General features: G+C 36.1%; 1 protein-coding gene across 5 annotated transcripts in view; it reads right to left on the bottom strand.

Moving 5' to 3' along the window:
- The window catches only part of ERCC6 (ERCC excision repair 6, chromatin remodeling factor), an 80103-nt gene that overhangs the window by 36922 nt on the left and 25874 nt on the right, over positions 1 to 17307 (bottom strand). For all 5 annotated transcript variants that reach the window (XM_079136452.1, XM_079136456.1, XM_079136453.1 and 2 more), the window contains 3 exons: positions 12458 to 12586; positions 7306 to 7464; positions 2401 to 2536 (listed from right to left, as the gene is read on the bottom strand). In XM_079136452.1, the coding sequence (XP_078992578.1) occupies positions 2401 to 2536; positions 7306 to 7464; positions 12458 to 12586 (424 nt within the window). The remainder of the gene's footprint in view (positions 1 to 2400; positions 2537 to 7305; positions 7465 to 12457; positions 12587 to 17307) is intronic.

Raw genomic sequence — 17307 nt, 5'->3', positions numbered from 1 at the left:
GGTCACCACCACAAATAATAAACTGATATTAACATTAATAATAAATAACAAACTTTTTAAAGTCAAGAATATAGTCTGAAAGATAAAAGGTATATCTTTTCAATCTTTGCATAGCAGCTTACATCTTCAGAGATCTTAGGTACTTTATAACGGGAAAGGAACAGAAGAAAATTAAGAGTAAAAACACGTAGCAACTGTAATAGTTCATTTCCTCAAAAGTAAGAAATTTCAAGTTTGAGTCCTTGGTACAATGGAAAGCACTGAAAAAAAGAGAAACCACCAGGTGTATGCATGTGTCTGTGGGTGTAAATCCACCTCAGAAGGTGGAACTATTCTAACCAAAGCAAAATACCTAGGCTTTAAGTTTTTGCCCTCCATCAGTTAAGGAATCAAGTTTCCCCAACCAGTTCACTGTCAATTCTCTTTCCACTAATGAGTCAATGTAGGTGGTTTACAGGACAGTAGTTCTTCAGGTTACAATTACAGAGGAACCGCAGGTAAGCACAAACCAGGTGAAGGTTTCAAGTATGTGCACTTTGCTAACCCAAAATAAAACAAAAGGATAAAGAAGGAACAATGAAAAGTTTGCCTTTATAAGACAAACATTTACTAATGAATCCTGCTACAGGATTTTACAGCATAAAACATTAAGAGATGTCAATAGATAATGGAAATGAAAACAGGAATCAAAAAGTTTTAAATGGTGGGGCGCGGTGTTGCACACCTATAATCTCAGTGGCTCAGGAGGCTGAGACAAGATGATGGGGAGTTTAAAGCCAGACTCAGCAAAAGCAAGGTGTGAATCAACTCCGTGACATCTGTCTCTAAATAAAATACAAAATAGGGATGGGGATGTGGCTCAGTGGTCAAGAGACCCTGAGTTCAATTCCCAGTCCCTCCCCTGCAAAAAAAGTTTCAAGTGGGTGAGGACAGAATAGTTATAACAAGTGAGAGTCTGGCTATCAAACAACTTAAACTTAGTATTTTCACACTGCTAAAAATCACTTTCTTTTAAAACATAGCATTGACCCAATCACCTTAAAATGCTTTCCATTTTCTTTTAAATTATGGGCAAAAAAAGATTTTGGTGGTTTAACAGGAACAGCTAGTATAAACAAGATTCCATTTCACCTTATTCAGTCACCAAATCAGATATTCCTGATTAATTTTTATCAAAAGTTCTGCTCACACATGATTGTGAACACATGGGTACTTGAAGGGGGAATGGGGAAAATTAGGGAGCCACTAGAGTTTGTCAGTGAGGCAAATCTTCCGTGGCCCTTTCAGCTGGCACTGCTTTCATGGGGTGAAGGAGAGCTCACTTCTTAGGAAAGGCAGAACTCATAAAAAACTCCCACTTCTTATCAGTAATGTAACTGGAAAAACCATCAGTGAAACTGATTATTATTTATTCAGCAAATGCTTATGGGGCAATTGGAATGCAAAATGAGTCAAATACAGTGTTTATTGAGTTCGCAGTCAGGATGGTGAGAAAGAAGAAAAAAAAAAAGCCTAGCACAATGTATCAATAACATTAACCATAGGAGCAGAGATAAACCTCCTTTTTGATAATGTGGCTATTAACAGAACATAAATAAAGAAGAAATACAACTCTCAATACATGATGATATAGGATTCAGGAAACAAAAAGTAACAAACTAAAAATAATACTTGTAAAATCTCAAACTGTCAGGCTGCTTCTTTTATTCATCAAAAACATGTTTTAAAAACACATTAACTAATGGATTTACCAATTAAGGTTAAGTATCCCTTACCCAAAATGCTTGTTTCTGATTTAGGAATTTTTCAGAATTTGGAATGTCTGCATATACATAATGAGATATCCTGGGGATGGGACCCAAGTCTAAACACAAAATTAACTTATGTTTTCTATGCACCTCATGCATATAGCCTGTGGTAATTTTATACAATATTTTCAGTACCTATATTTTGACCACATGAAGTCAGGTGTGGTGTTATGTTGGTGCTCGAAAACTTCAGATTTTGAAGCATTTCAAATTTTGGATTAGAGATGTTCAACCTGTATTTATTTTCCTAAAACTGTTTAAAGCTGATACTGCCCAAAGTTCAGTGAACCATCATTTAAGCCACCCGCTGTGATCCCTCGAATACTACCAGGCTTATGTACCAGTGTGTGCTGAGCTGTGTTTTGTTGGACAACACACACATCCCAATACCACTACAGACTGTTAGAACAATAAAGTCTATATTCATAAGCATTGAGTTGTACATTGTCAATAATTACGAAGTAATTTTAAATGCATGAAATAAACACAGGAATATATATTTGAAAAATGCATGGTTCAAAGAAAAACCAACTATGTAATAGACAACTTTAAAACGAAACAAACAAAAAGTACTGAAGTATTGTAGCATTACCTTTCTGTGGGTATAGGAGCCAGTTTCATGTAGAATTGCCACTCTGAATGGAGGCCACCATGTGTGGAATTCTTTCACCCACTGATGCATCACTGTGGTTGGACAGACAAGTATAGTGGGACCCAACCCCTCGAACCTGCACCCAAATGTCCAAGAAGAAAACACAACCATGAAAGCCAACATACAGCATAAACAACTGCTAAAAAACAACAAACAAACAAACAAAAAACCCTTAACATTCAAAAAAGAAAATGCAAACTATGAAAGTTTCCTGGTATTTCTTTAAAAAAAAAAAGAAAACAACTCAATGAGGTTAAAACCCAGTAAGTAAAATCTTAGTCCAACAATCATCAATGGATGCAGGAAAACGCTAAATAATATTAAAAATTAACATCTATAGTAAAGGAAAGTTGAACAATATCATATAACAAAAATACCTTCCTTTCTATTCCACATTAGTGAAGTTATTATACAAGTGAACACAATTATCATCTTAAATTTGTTTGGAGCTTAACAGTCTACCAGAATTTTCAAGCCACAGAATTTCAATACATAACCATCCTAGGAAGCAAGTATGAAAGAACTAGTCCCATGTTCAGCAGCTTGGAAGGCTGGTGTGCCCAGAGCAACATCGTCACCAGGAAATGGGAGAACTGCTTCGAAGTGAGTCTGCTGCTTGCTATGGTCTGCTCTCAGTTCACCATGCTGTCTGCTTCTCCATGTGTTCACACCTGGAAGAGGAGCCAGTGACTGTTCTCCCCCAGAAAGGCTGCACTGGTGGACTGTACTGGAAAACAGCTGAGCACAGCAAGCAAGAGCTTTATGAGCAGTCACACAGGAGCCCAGCAATCTCAATACAAACATTTAGTACCAGGTTACACATCTTAGTGCTATTTATACTACAGAAAAAGCAGAGGCAACAAAAATATCCAAAAAGATCAGGAAGGGCTGAATGAATCATCCCGTATCTTCTGCACAGCACAGGTCAGTAGTTATGAACACTGCCTGGGTCTGAACCTCAACTCTACTTACACTAACTTGTCATCATAGGTATACTAACCTCTCTGAACCTCAGTTTCTCATCTTCAAATAGAACAAATGACAGTACTGATCTTACAAGGTTACTATAAAGATTAAACATGTGGTGTGCTCAGGAGAGTGTCATATAGTAAATACTGTAAAAGATAAAACATGATTTAAACATTAAACTAGTTTTTGAAGAATATTTAATAACCTGGAAGATGTTCATAGTAAATTTTTATAAAGTAAAATTATTTATGGAATCACTCCAATTTTCGGACACACGGGTAGCCAGGATACTGGTGGTGGCCACTGTGTCAATATCCTCTTCTCTTCTCTCCTTCCTAACAGAACTATGGTTTGGGTAAATGCCAATCCTCCCCGCTGCCAACATGACAAAATGCCTCTGTCTGCCTATGAAGACTCCCACCTCCTGCTATGAATGGTTACTGTCACCTGGCCCTCAGGGTCAGAGCAGAAGCCAGAGGCCACAACAGACTCAACACTTCTGCAGAATGTCCTCAGAATATTCAAGCTGAGCTCCTCACCAGTGGCAAGGCCAGGACAGATGCCCCTTAAACTCTCTGGGGAGAGTGGGACTCTGCCCTAGCTCCTTCCACAACACATTTCTTTTTAAAAGGATTAAAAGCACCAGCTTCTTTATATCCTCCAAGGGTCATAAAAGAGAGTTATCATCAATATGCACTTAGCAGGGATTAGGGAACAACCAATCAAAGGCTGTTTAAAATATTTAAAAACAAACTCACATTCAAATAAGCACATGTTCATACATATGCCTTTGTAGGTTGTATATCATCGTTTTTCTCTTTTACAACACACCTTCTGCAAACTGCTACACTGATAACTCACACTTTGTCATTTAAAGCTACTATTTTCTTCTGGCTTTACATCTATCTGGCATTATTATACTCTTTAATTTCTGCCATTTTCCCCCAACCCCCACTAAAAGAATAAGGAGGTTTTCACACTGAGTTGAAATCTCAGAGCTGAGGCAGATTGCTCCTGGACCACAGAAGGGGCAATCAAACCCATTAACAGTCACAACAACTGAACCACCCTTTCCAACCTCAATACCAGTGAGATGAACCTAAGAAATGGCTAAAATGTACTAGAGTTATTAGCATCACTTACCAAACAGACTCCAGTTTCTTTTATCTTTAATTATCATTGATTACCTAATGAATTTGATACACGCCAACAGCTTCATGGTCAAATATTTCAATCATAAGGTTGCAAACCTGCTAGTCACAGCCTAGAACTTACCAGGAATTACAAAGTACAATAAAAAGTTTATTAACTTTTTTGGGATGTTCATTCTTAATTAGAAATTAATGAAATGATAACCAAGACATTAAAGTACTAACTGAAGTCTGAAAGGTAAATTATTTTCTTTCCATCATAACATTCAGGGGGCCCATCATTATAATAAGAATGGCAAGGTAGAAAGAAGGCAGTATAACCATTATGAACCAGGAACAAAACAACTGGTTTAGATTTTTATTAACCATGTGTAATATGTTTCTCCCTCTTCCAAAAACGAATAGGCATATAATAGGCATTAAAAAAATTTCTTTTGCTATGAAGTTTCTTGGTATCACAGATATTTTCTTGTTCCAATGTTCATGAACCTTAAAATTGCAACAATAAGACCATCTCAAATTTGGTCCCCAATATGTCCTGCTTGCAAGAATTCAGAGAAAATGTACATAGCCAATGAAGCAATGACAACTCAGGCAGAATTTCATTTGACCTCAAGCACTGATTATTTTTCTCTAGGACAAAGCAAAGAGGAGGACTCTTGAGTTCACCTAGTTTCAGGGTAGAACCTGTTATAAAACTGTTAGAAAAATGTCAACTAATTTGCTTGGGCACAAGAGTGGAGGGGAACCAAGCTCCTGAGTACACCTCTATTCATAAAGACCCTAGTTGTTTGCCTGATATATTACAGCATTCTCAGAAGCCACTTCTACCAATACTACTTTAATAAAGATGATCTGGGCACTAGTCCAATATGCTGCACTATTTCATTATGAAGAAGAGGTTATGAGCATTGATAGTTAATTGATTACAGATGATGCTCATTATTAGTCCTGACTTACATTCCTAGTAGGATTGTCACCACTTGAGAGAACATGTTTTAATTTTTAGATTAAACTACACTGCAGGGATGACTTTGTTTCCTAGGCCCAGAGTATTAGACTCCACACCCAGAGTATTAGACTCCACATAAGTTTCATGATAATAGGAAAGGAAAGAGATGGGAAATTAGACAATTCTAAAAATCATTTAAGGAAAGACAATCCTACAAATCATTTGGGGCAACTTGGGACATTCTAGTTATCTAAAAAACAGAAACAAAACAAAAAAAAAAAAATCAACAGTCAGAGACCAAGCCAATCAAAAAACTTTTTTAAAACAAAATCATTTTTTAAATGCTAAACTAATGACAATCATAAATAAGAAAGCCCCATGTGCCCATTTTCAACTTTGATTTTTCCCTTGGGTTGAAATGGTTTTACATGTTTCCATACAAAACATAATAGAATTCTAACATTTGAAGAAATTCCTCTGCTTCAATACAACTTCCTTGTAATGATAGTAACAAAATATTTAGCATTTTAAACTCTCTAAATGCTTTCCCCCTCCTACATTCATATAAATGCAATGGGAACTTCCAAATTTTTAAAAAATTTCAAACACTCCTCACAAGAAATGCTAATCTGCTAACTGAATGAAAGAACAAGAAGAAATAAAAGCAAAATGCCAAACTTTGAAAACTAAAAATACAGTCTTTACTCAATAGCTCACAGTCCATATTTGTCTCTCTACTAAACATTTCTCTGTTGATACTGAAGTAACTTTCTGCAGTAGCTGACTTCAGACACACAGACACTGTTTTAAAGGCATTTCCAAATCATGTGTTGGAAGTTCCTAGATCTTAACCATTTGTTCCTCATTACACAAATCTACCGAAACATAGGAGTTCTTGGATTATCTGGGTTCAAGATTAAGCATCCTATGTAAGTTACCTAGAAATATTTTTACTAATACAGACTTCCATAAAGCCAATTTAAACTTACATATGGAAATGTACTCAGTCTTTTGCTTCAAGATCAGGTATTTCAGTGCTACCATACTAAACAATAAAATGCATATTCTTTTGGAACTCTAAAGTTTATTTACATTTTTAAGGAGAATAAAAATTAAAATCTATACAGTCTTTGACTTTAGCCTTAGAATATATACGAAATCATAAAGATTGAGAGGGGAGCCAAAAGGGAAACGGGAGTGTAGTGAGTAGACAAGTAACTTCATTCAAGAAAGAAAAAGAGCACTTTCTATAAATGCTACCACACACACTGACTATAATTAGGGAGAATGGCTTCTTCAAAGCTCCAACTTTCCCCATGAATAGACTTTGTACTTACTGTAATGCTCACCTGGTCTCCTGCCAGAACAAATATTTTAATGTAAAATTTAATAAATGGAACTAAAGATATTATGTCTAATTTAAAATTCCATATTGTGTAAACTATTGATATTAACATAATTGAGTTTGTAAACAATCCATTTACAGGAGCTAACCTTAGACATCGTATTGACCCAAAATATCTAGTGGGGCTCATCTGCAAAATGAAGCATCAATGCCTGGAATTCATTAAAAGTGTTACATGTTTAATTTCTCCTGCCCTACAGCTCCATTGTCTCGTAAAATTTTTCCTTTGATGTCCCCCACTAAAAGAATTAAAGGAATATTGTAATTGAAATGTCATCAATAATTCACAAGGCCCTCCTCCACAGCAATACATCTGATGAAATATTAATTGAGCTCCACAGACTGACAGTCTGCAGAGGAGCACTTGCCTGTAATTTGAACCACGAGTCCTGATCTTGCTGTAGCTCAGACCTGCCAAGAAGGCAATTATCTGGATGGTCTTGCCCAATCCCATTTCATCTCCCAGAATTCCTCCTGCCTGCTGGCAGTGCAATTCCCACAGCCACCTAACACCTGTCTGCTGGTACCTACAACAACAAACACCAACAAGAAAAGAGAAAAGAGAAAACAGCAAATGGTGGATAATACAGATCATAACAGAAAGTATTCATGAATTAATCATTTGGCTAGGTTCTAGTACCAGTCAGAGAAAGAGGCCGGATGTGTGTTTTACATGAGTATTATATTTATAAGGTCATACATTTTTGATCACCTAGGCATAAAATCACAAATTCTTCTTTACAGAACATTAACACATTTCTAATTAAACTGATAGATGGGGTAATTAAGGACTATTTCATTTCTTTTCCAACATTAGGAATAGCTTGGTAAACAATCATAAACTTCTTATCTTTTATTCACTCTCTGGGAAAAAATTCCAAATATTTTTAGTCTATAAAGGTTCATACGTTTTTCTATTAAAAAGAGGCAATACGTTTATTTTTTCAATCTGAATAGCATCAAGAAAGCAGGAAGAAAACACCACAATTTATAGCTTATACAACTGTCAAGTCACTTGATAATCATATTTTTATAGGAAGAATTAAATTTTAAGGCAATAAACAAGTCTGAATAATAGGGTTGCTCTCAAAATTAGTACATAACAGATGACTCTGTTGTATTACTAGCAGATGCAAAAAGAAAGCTTAAAGACTCAACAATACAAAGGTCTTTTTAATATTTTAAAATAGAAATTGATTCAGGGATTTTATCATAGGGACAAGAAGATTAGCACTATTAAAATTTTAAATAAGGAAAACAGGTCAAAGAGAAATAATATATTCCTATTCTCCTAAAAAAAATATATATATAGGAGATGGTATTTTCTTTTCTCCACCAATGGAACAGTCAGTTTATAAATCCAAAACTGAAGTGTTTTTTTTTTTTAAAGTAATAATGCAAAAACATTTTTGTGAGTGAAAGACTTAACATCACTCAATAATATGAGATCTTATGAAGTTTAAAAATCTAAAATAAAAACTACTTAAGTTTTCCCCCCCAAAAAGTACAAATCTAATGAGCTACTCACCTTAAAAGAAGATGGAGTTACTCTTATTGTTTTACTGCCTCAGTATTTATGATTTGCTATCTGGTATGTGTACCCAAAATCTCATTTTGGACCTAAGTTCTTATTGAGCTGATTTTATTTAGTATCCTCTTAGTAATTAACTTTCCCCCAGTATTTTGCAAATCAATCTAGAAGTTTTACTCTAGTTGTTACCATTATTACCTACAATGTAAGGAAAACTTTGAGAACTTCACTACTTATTAAGTTTGCTAATTACAATATACACACTGGATATGCACTTTGGAGAAGAGGATTAAAAATCAAAGCACAATGGTCTAGTATGGATATAAGACCACTTAATTTAGAATGGACATGTTCCATAAATATGTGGGATATAAACAGAGAATAATGAGTCTATTGCTGGGGAGGCACTCAGCCAGGTGGTTTGGACACAGACTCACAAACAACCTGCACAGAGGCAGTTAATCAGCACATTTTTATTTAGGAAACAAAGGCTCAGAGTGGTTCAGCAACTTGTGAAAGGGCACACTGCTAGAAAAAAATGAGCAAGCCAAAACTGAAATTCAGAATTTCATAATTCCAAAGCAATTTCACTCTGGAAATAATCTAGACCAATAGTTCTCAACCACAGGCAATTTGCACCTTTGGGCACATTTGGCAAAGTTTAGAGACATTTTTGTTCCAGCTGGGAAAGTGCCACTGGAGTCAAATGGCATAGGCCAGACATGCTATTTTACATTCTACAATGCACAGGATAGTCCCCATAACAACAAATTATTTGGTTCAAAATGTCAACTGAGACAAGGTTGAGAAACCCTGATCTGGAACAAAAGTAGGTTCATGAACCGGTTACCCTAGAATAACCTCAGTTTTTAAAAGACACGTTCTAAAACGCCCTCCAAAAAGATAATGCACACTCATCAAGTCACTTTCAGAATCACTGAATTCTAGCCAACTGATCTCCTTCTAAGGTACTCAGGGCAGGAATCAGAATCTCCCAGTGATCACTACTGGCATACAACCCACACTGTCTCCACCCAACACAGGGGCAACGCCTCTCTTTGTCTGGGACCTAAATGTAATAAAAGTGTGAAGAATCTGGAGAGCAGCAACTGGGAAATAATGATAAGGAATGGTAATCAGTATGGTATTCCAGAAGTAGTCTGGGAGAGAGTGGGGACACTGGATTCCGCGTGACCCTAGAAAGGTAATGTGCTAGTTGTTGCCACATCTCCAAAGCTAATTTCCAAGAGCTCTCAAACAGCACAATTGTGTGTTTACAAGAAGATGAGTGGCACTAAAGAAATAACTTCAGGAAAAATATATAATAGGTAGCTCTGTAAGTCACATTTCCACATGGAAATCTCCAATAGCTAGGGATATTGCACAAAGATGGTACGAGTATCTCAATCTGTATACCCACAGCAGGTAGGCCCTTGCAGTTGAAGGAAATTCACTCACACATGCACCATGGTCAGCAGGAGTGTATGATGGGTGAGGAGTGAGGGGGCCTGGGCTCTGGTTCCAGCAGAGCTACCAACTGACTAGTTTTATTGCTCTACTTTCTTAATAATAAATACTGTAAAACAATTACACAGTTGAGATGAAAACAGTTACAGAATCAAGTTTCAAAGCCTTTGAAAAGCATGAACATTTTTCTTTAAAAAAGGTAAAGATTCTTACAGACTAATTAAAAATATTAATGAAATACTATACTCTGCTATCTCCATAATACCAAATATCACAAAATAACCACAAAAATTGGTGTATATTAGCATTGCCACACTAACTCAAGACTGCATTTACTAGTTTGACTAAAGGTAAGGTCAAAAGATAGAAGTTTGTCATTTGATTGCTAAATTATACAGATTAATGCATTTACTGGGCAAACTTTCAAAACAGAAATTTAGAAGTTAAATATTATCTTGCAGAAAAAAAGCACTTAAGTGGATAATTGTACCTCTGACTCCCTTGTGAACAACTATGCACCCTGTTAATTCCACAGAGCACAGTAAATACAGTAAAAATATATCTATAGTTTAAAATTAAACAGGCCTGGTAAAAACTTAATCATAAAAGAAAATGGAGACTAGTATTAATTTTTTTATACAGAAGAAAAGGAACAGAAGTTTTTAAACACTTATAAAATATTTAAAATCCTGGTTTTGATAAAAACAATAAAATTCTTTCCAAGAATGTGTTTAAGACTAATTAAAAACACAAACATATATGCATTTAATATTTAATTCAAAAGGGTTAACAGTCAATGCAATGACTCTTAAGTACATATACTCTTAGTAGGTTTAAGTTTGGTTTTATCAACTGTGAAATTTCTTTCTTAGAAAATCTGACATTTATACAAAAATGCATATTCAAACTTGACTCCTGAGGATATTTGCCAAATCACTTACTACATGTGCAGAAATATCCTGTCTTTGTTAAATCAATTTAATCTATAATTTGGGTATTCCTTTTGCTAGTATAACACTGATAATATTTGGCCTATTCCTTAATAAGCAATCAGTTTAGAGAAAATGAAAAGAATTGCCAATAAATGTTGCCTTTATTTACTCTTCCATGGTTGATTTTCATTTGGGAGAAGCAATAAACAAAGCAGCCACCTCTCCAGGCTATGAAATGACTTCTCTGCAGAAATTACTAGAGAGATTGAGATTTTACCTACAATTCTTCCTCTGTTCAGTTATGGTCACCCAACTGCATCAATTCATATATTTTGCAGACTCCTCTTTGCTATAAGTTTAATGAAAAAAACAAACAAACAAACTACTCTTTACCTCCCCTAGCCCTCCCAACAGAGAAGTTCAAACTATATATAATACAGGGCTGGGGATATAGCTCAGAGGCAGAGGGCTCACCTGGCATGCCTGAGGCCCTGGGTTTGATCCCCAGCATAATACACACACGCCATGTATATATGGAGTGTATATATGTACATATATATATATATACATATATATATTCATATATATATGTATACACACATGACTCTTTGAAAGGAAATATAAAGAGCATGCTGTTTTTATGTAGACATCTTCCACAAGTTTAGGGCATGGCTGATGGCTGAATCTATAAAGGACATAAAACTTAATTATCTCACAGAAAAAAGTTTGCATCCTGCTACCAACTGTGAATTGATAGGAAAGACAGAGAAAGAAGCTATTTAATGGTTTAACTTCCTATATGCATATAAGAAGCCTTCCTAAGCATCTTGTTAAGTAAATCCTAGGAGTAAGGAGATGGAAAAGGTTCCTTAGTATTTACATTCATCATGGGAGATGCCCAGCCTACAGACTCAGAGTATACATCTATCAGGCAGCAGCTGATCATTCACAACACTCAGCCAATTTACATAAGAAACTTAAGTCAGCTTCAAATAGCAACTTAATCATCGAGGTGTTGCCTTCTTTTTAGACATTAGAACAACATCTACATAAAATATTCAGAAGCACATTTGGTCAGCTCAAACGTATTATACCCTTAGGTACCATATAGGACACTCAGAAAATCGTCTCGACATTATTTTATTTCTACATAGAAATTAAAGGGAAAAAAAAACCCTCCCAGAGGTTTGACTTTAATATACAACTCTAGATATTGATTTTAATATACAATTCTCTATTAAATTAGTCTGAAGTAAGAAATTAGAGGTTTGGCTCCTTAAAATTACTAAAAACAGAAAAAAAACAATTCAATGGAGAGTTTTTAAAATGTGTTGCTTTTAGTCTGCTGAGACAGATGCATATAGATTCATCAGTTTACAAACATACCCAATGCACACTTTAGTCAATTTATTATCATCTAATTTTAATGAACAGCATGTGGCTAAAATTTCATTTGACAGTGTTTGTATTTGCAATAAATTGCTGCAAGTACCTTAAGGGCCCACAGATAACTACTGTGTAATTCCTAAAATATTAATTTGTGCCCAATGGCTCAATGACAATTTAAAGGACAGAACACATGGCACATACTTAAAGAGCTTTTTGAACAGAAAACCTGGCACTTTGAAACCTTCATCAAATTCGGCATCACTTTCCTCAGAATCGTCTTCAAGCTTCAGACGTTTCTCTTTGTCTTGCAGTCTTAGTTTATTCCATCTCCTATCATGAAAATAAAAATCATATTTCCATTATTTTGGTTATATTAAAATAGGTAGTTCTAGATCATACACTGGAATAAAACAGTCAAATTAGAATGGTCTTTCAGGTTTCTACTGCCATCATTACTCCTATTTTTCTGAGAGTCAAAGAAAAACAATTCTCTTCTCCTGCCATCTCAATTGATTCTTATTTAAAGTATTATAGCTGCCCTAGAAATATTCCTATAAGGTCCCATTTCATTATCAAAACTACTCGCTCCTCTTCTGGCATGTCCTAAGGAAAAATTTCTAAAAATATGTGAACTTAGTTCTAGAAAAGATTCAGAAAAAATTTCAATATAACTGTTATCTCCAAAACAGCAATACAGTGTAAAAACATTTTATTTATAATTACTATTTTTGAGCTAAAAATGATAGTCATTAGCATAAAACAACACAGCATCTTGGACATACAGCAAATGTTTTAGTCAAAACTGTTGTATCTGATACTCCTTATTAATCACTTAAATGAGGTGGAAGCATCAACAAAATGAACTTACTAATAATCATACCACTCAGAAAAAAATGTGTCCACTGGATAAAGTCTGAAGTCATAAATTTTTTGCATTCATATAACTATAATGGACCCTGGTTTTGTTTTTAAAAATACCCACAGTAGATAGCCTCAGATTCTATTCACTTTAAAATAAATAAATAACTTTTTCAGCTTACATGCAACTGATATTCTGAATGTCACAAAATGGTTGGAATGGAATAAAAAATATAGATACATGCCTTCCAACTAAAAAATCTCATAGGAAGAGGATGAGAACAGCAACATACAAAGAAGGCATTTACCTGCCAGTGATTATGCAATAAAAATAGAAACTGTCTGAGGGAAGGCAAGAGAGAACTGAAAAGATATAGACTGTAAACACTGCCCAGTTAGAGGTAGAATATGTTTTCTAGGACACATTACAAACCCAGCATGGAGGCCAGCTGCCAGAGCAATTGGCATTCCCATCCAGAGAGCTGCTGGTAGATCTTAAAGCACATACATCCTTTGATAAATTCTTCCCTGGTTGAAAATCTCAACTCTTCAAACTAACAAAAGGAAGGGCTGGCTAAAATTTATTTGTCATCAATAAGAAAGCACTAGTTGATGATCTGAAACTGCACTGCAGGGTAGTAAAAGAACTTAGAAAATAAGATCAATGAAGCACTATTGGTTATTTCAAGAGAACAGCAAGTGGAAAAGACAGTATATGGACAAGTCTAGGGAAATAGCTATCATATAAAACTACAAGGTATAATATATGATGTTCTTTTTATATAAAAAACTTAATGTCCTTTTTGTACTTAGCTTGTAAAGGCAATCTCTCCCTTTCTTTTATTAGAATTTTTTCCTTAAAAATTATTTGTGGCTGGGTACAGTGACACGGCTTGGGAGGCTGAGGCAGGAAGTTCAGGAGTTCAAACCCTGCCTCAGCAACTTAGCCAGGCCGTAAGCAACTCAGCCAGGCCCTAAGCAACTCAGTGAGACCCTGGGTCTCTAGTTAAATATAAAAAATGGCTAGAGATGTGGCTCAGTGGTTAAGTGCTCCCGTGTTCAATCCCAGTACCAAAAAAAAAAAAAAAAAAAAAAATTATTCCTATGCAATTGACGAACTGAAGTTTCTCTAAGTGCCTACAACACTCTTTGCTATTCTTTTGAGTTTCATGTTATTTTCCACAGGGGGTAATTCTGTCTCTTCACCCTCACAGAGGTAATCTGATACACCTGGTTGTTTTAAGTATGGGAGGAGTAAGGGGACATTATGCAAGTGGAGCTAAACATCCTACAACTCACAGGCTCCCCACCCTCACTAATAAAAAATGTTATCTGGTCTCACATGTCAATAATGTCAAGGCTGAGAAACCCTGGTATGGAGGTATCCCTTAATATCAGAACTTAGAAACAGAAAAGACATATATGTATTTTTTGATGCACATGTCAGAATTCTTACTACTCATTTCTGAAATTTAGCAATCAAACAGATTCAGATAATGAGGTAATTTCTCAGTACCCAATCCTTATTATCAACTCAGTGCCAAATAGCAGAATAACAAAAAACACTTGAGGATGATGTGAAATTCAAAGAATCACAAAAGCTATCAGAGTCACTTAAAAAGACTTCATTTTGCAATTTCTCAAAGACGTCCTATAGGAAGAGAAATAAAAACATCAGAAGAAACTGGCTTTAGAAGTTTGACACAATAATACCAATAAAATTTCCACACCAGAGTACCATGTATTAAACGTCATTGATAGATGACAGCTATTTCCTTGGACTTAGCCAGTAAATCTTTGTGGCTGTTAAATTTCCCACCGCATCTCTCTGCATTGACAAGGTTTCACCTTCTCCTCATTCCTCCCCATTTCCTCCTAAAATATATAGGCATCATGTCACCACAGAACTCAGCACCTAGAAAACCACATTAGCGACCACAGAAGTGATTGCATCCCAGTGTCTTCCGCTTCACAAGGATGAAAAGCACTGAACATTTATTAAGTTTGGCCAAAGGATAAGTAAAGGTAGTGGGGAGAAATCATTATGGCCTATAAGTACCTGTAGCATTGTGAAGACAAATTGCCCCAGCAGAATTACATACACATGTTAAAGACAAAATATCAGGCTGATAAAATCTTAGGCATATGTAGCTCAAGTAAGAGATTCTGTTACATACAGTAATGCTTCCTCATGTGGCTTAGAGCAGATCATCTAAGCTGTGCCCACTACAGTGGTACAGCAAGGTGCTGGCCAACAAGTGGGATGACATAGTACAGAACATGTACATCAGGGAGAGGTAGAACCATGTCACCTGAATACAGACAGACAGAGGACTTCCCCACCCTGGGTGCTATCAAGTACCTTAAAGGTGCCCTCTTCAGCATGTTAATCGGGTTGTCCAGCGGCCTATGAGCTGAGCCATCTGTCTGACCAGCAGAAGTAAAGGAGGAAGCTGTGCTTTGTATGCAATACAGGTTGCACATGCAAAGCACAGGCCCATACACAAAAGTTTGGATGCAAACTAGCTAGAATCGAATACTGTTATTAGCTTGTGAACCCTCACCAAGTAACTAAACCTTGTGAGCACATACTCCATCTGTGATGGGGAGAATTTCACTGGGTTTGGGAAGGTTTAAATTAGGTGTCACATGCAAAGCACTCAAAACAGAGCCTAAAATACAAGTGCTTAATCAATTAAAACAGTACTATATACAATGAAACTTGATAAAATTCTCACAATAACCCTGCAGCAGGCACTATTACCACATTCACATATAAAGGAGTAAACAGGCAATACACAACAAAATCTGCAATGCAATGCACCACAAATGTTTAACAGAATTACCAGAACATGCATATTTGAATTAAAACTTGATCAAAATGGGATGTTCAGTAAATTATTGTGAATAATGTGATTACTATATAAGTAGACACTTGCTCTTCCAGAAGACACCTGCTGGACTATCATACTTAAAAAATTTTGCCATGGGCTGGGGATATGGCTCAGTGGTAGAGTACATTCTTAGCTCTACATGCACAAGAACCTGGGTTCAACCCCCAGCTCCAAAAATAAATTTTAAAAAATTTCCATGAATTCATAAATAAGCTGTCATGAAGTACAGTAGGTTTCTGTATAACTGTAATAAAGGCACACACACAGTAACTTGAAATTGGTAGAGGCAGGTCAAAATCAAGATCTATGCCTAAGTGAACTGGAGTCCAAAGTGTCTTAATTCTGTTACTTCAAGAAATACATCAGCTAACTGAGAAAAAGCAGAAGGGGGCAGTAAACTGTCCAATGCTTACCTTTTTAGAAAAGAAATAACTTTTCATGTTCTCTATACTCTCATTTAAAAAAATCCACACATGTAATAGTCACAGCTGCAGCCACATAAAACGAAGTGGGCCTGGTGTTCCCTGGCAGGGTTTCTAACTCTCGCACGGCTGCCATGTTCAACCCACTGTCAACTCCGCTGGCAGCCACTTAGAAGAGAAGCCAGTAATAAACATAAACTTACAATTCCAATCAGATGCAGGCACAGAAAACACTCCCTGGCTTATCCACATTCACGTAGGAATGAGACCCTGGCCCAGGCTGCAGGGCCTGGGGCTAATCCTGCAACAATGAACTGTCAGAGGCAACTCAGCATAACCAGTTCAACTGCACCACAACCAGTGTAAACTGATGGGGTCCCTCATCAATGGAACCCTAAGAAAACACCCAAGAGCAAGTTGCCACCATCTAAAGTTAATTTATTTTAGAATTTCCAGCATTCAAGGATGTTCATGTTGTGTAAGTGGAAAAACATGGCTAGCCATCATTATGCCATATGTTGTATGTGACCTCCTCAACTCTGTCCACCTGCATATCTAATACCATGCACATCCACCCATCTTTTGAACCCTTCAAATCCCTACCCCGAGCAGTACCTCTGATCCAAGTAAGTGTTCCCTTACCAGGCAGAGGTAACATCCTATCTTCCAAGTACCCTTTATAACTTCCATCAAGTGTTAGCATATTGTGAAATCCACACTTGTCTCCTCCATTAGTCATAAGACAGAGATTTACTTAGCCATTTTTATATCCTGAGAGACTAGCATGATGCCTTCCTTGTGGCAAACACTCAATAAATGATGAAAGAATGAAGTTCAGAATTGGGCTACAAATAAGACAGAGACACAGAGGGACAGA

The sequence above is a fragment of the Sciurus vulgaris genome, assembly GCF_902686455.1.
Source record: "Sciurus vulgaris genome assembly, chromosome: 4".
Classification (NCBI taxonomy): domain Eukaryota; kingdom Metazoa; phylum Chordata; class Mammalia; order Rodentia; family Sciuridae; genus Sciurus; species Sciurus vulgaris.
This window is presented reverse-complemented; position numbering and strand designations above follow the sequence as displayed.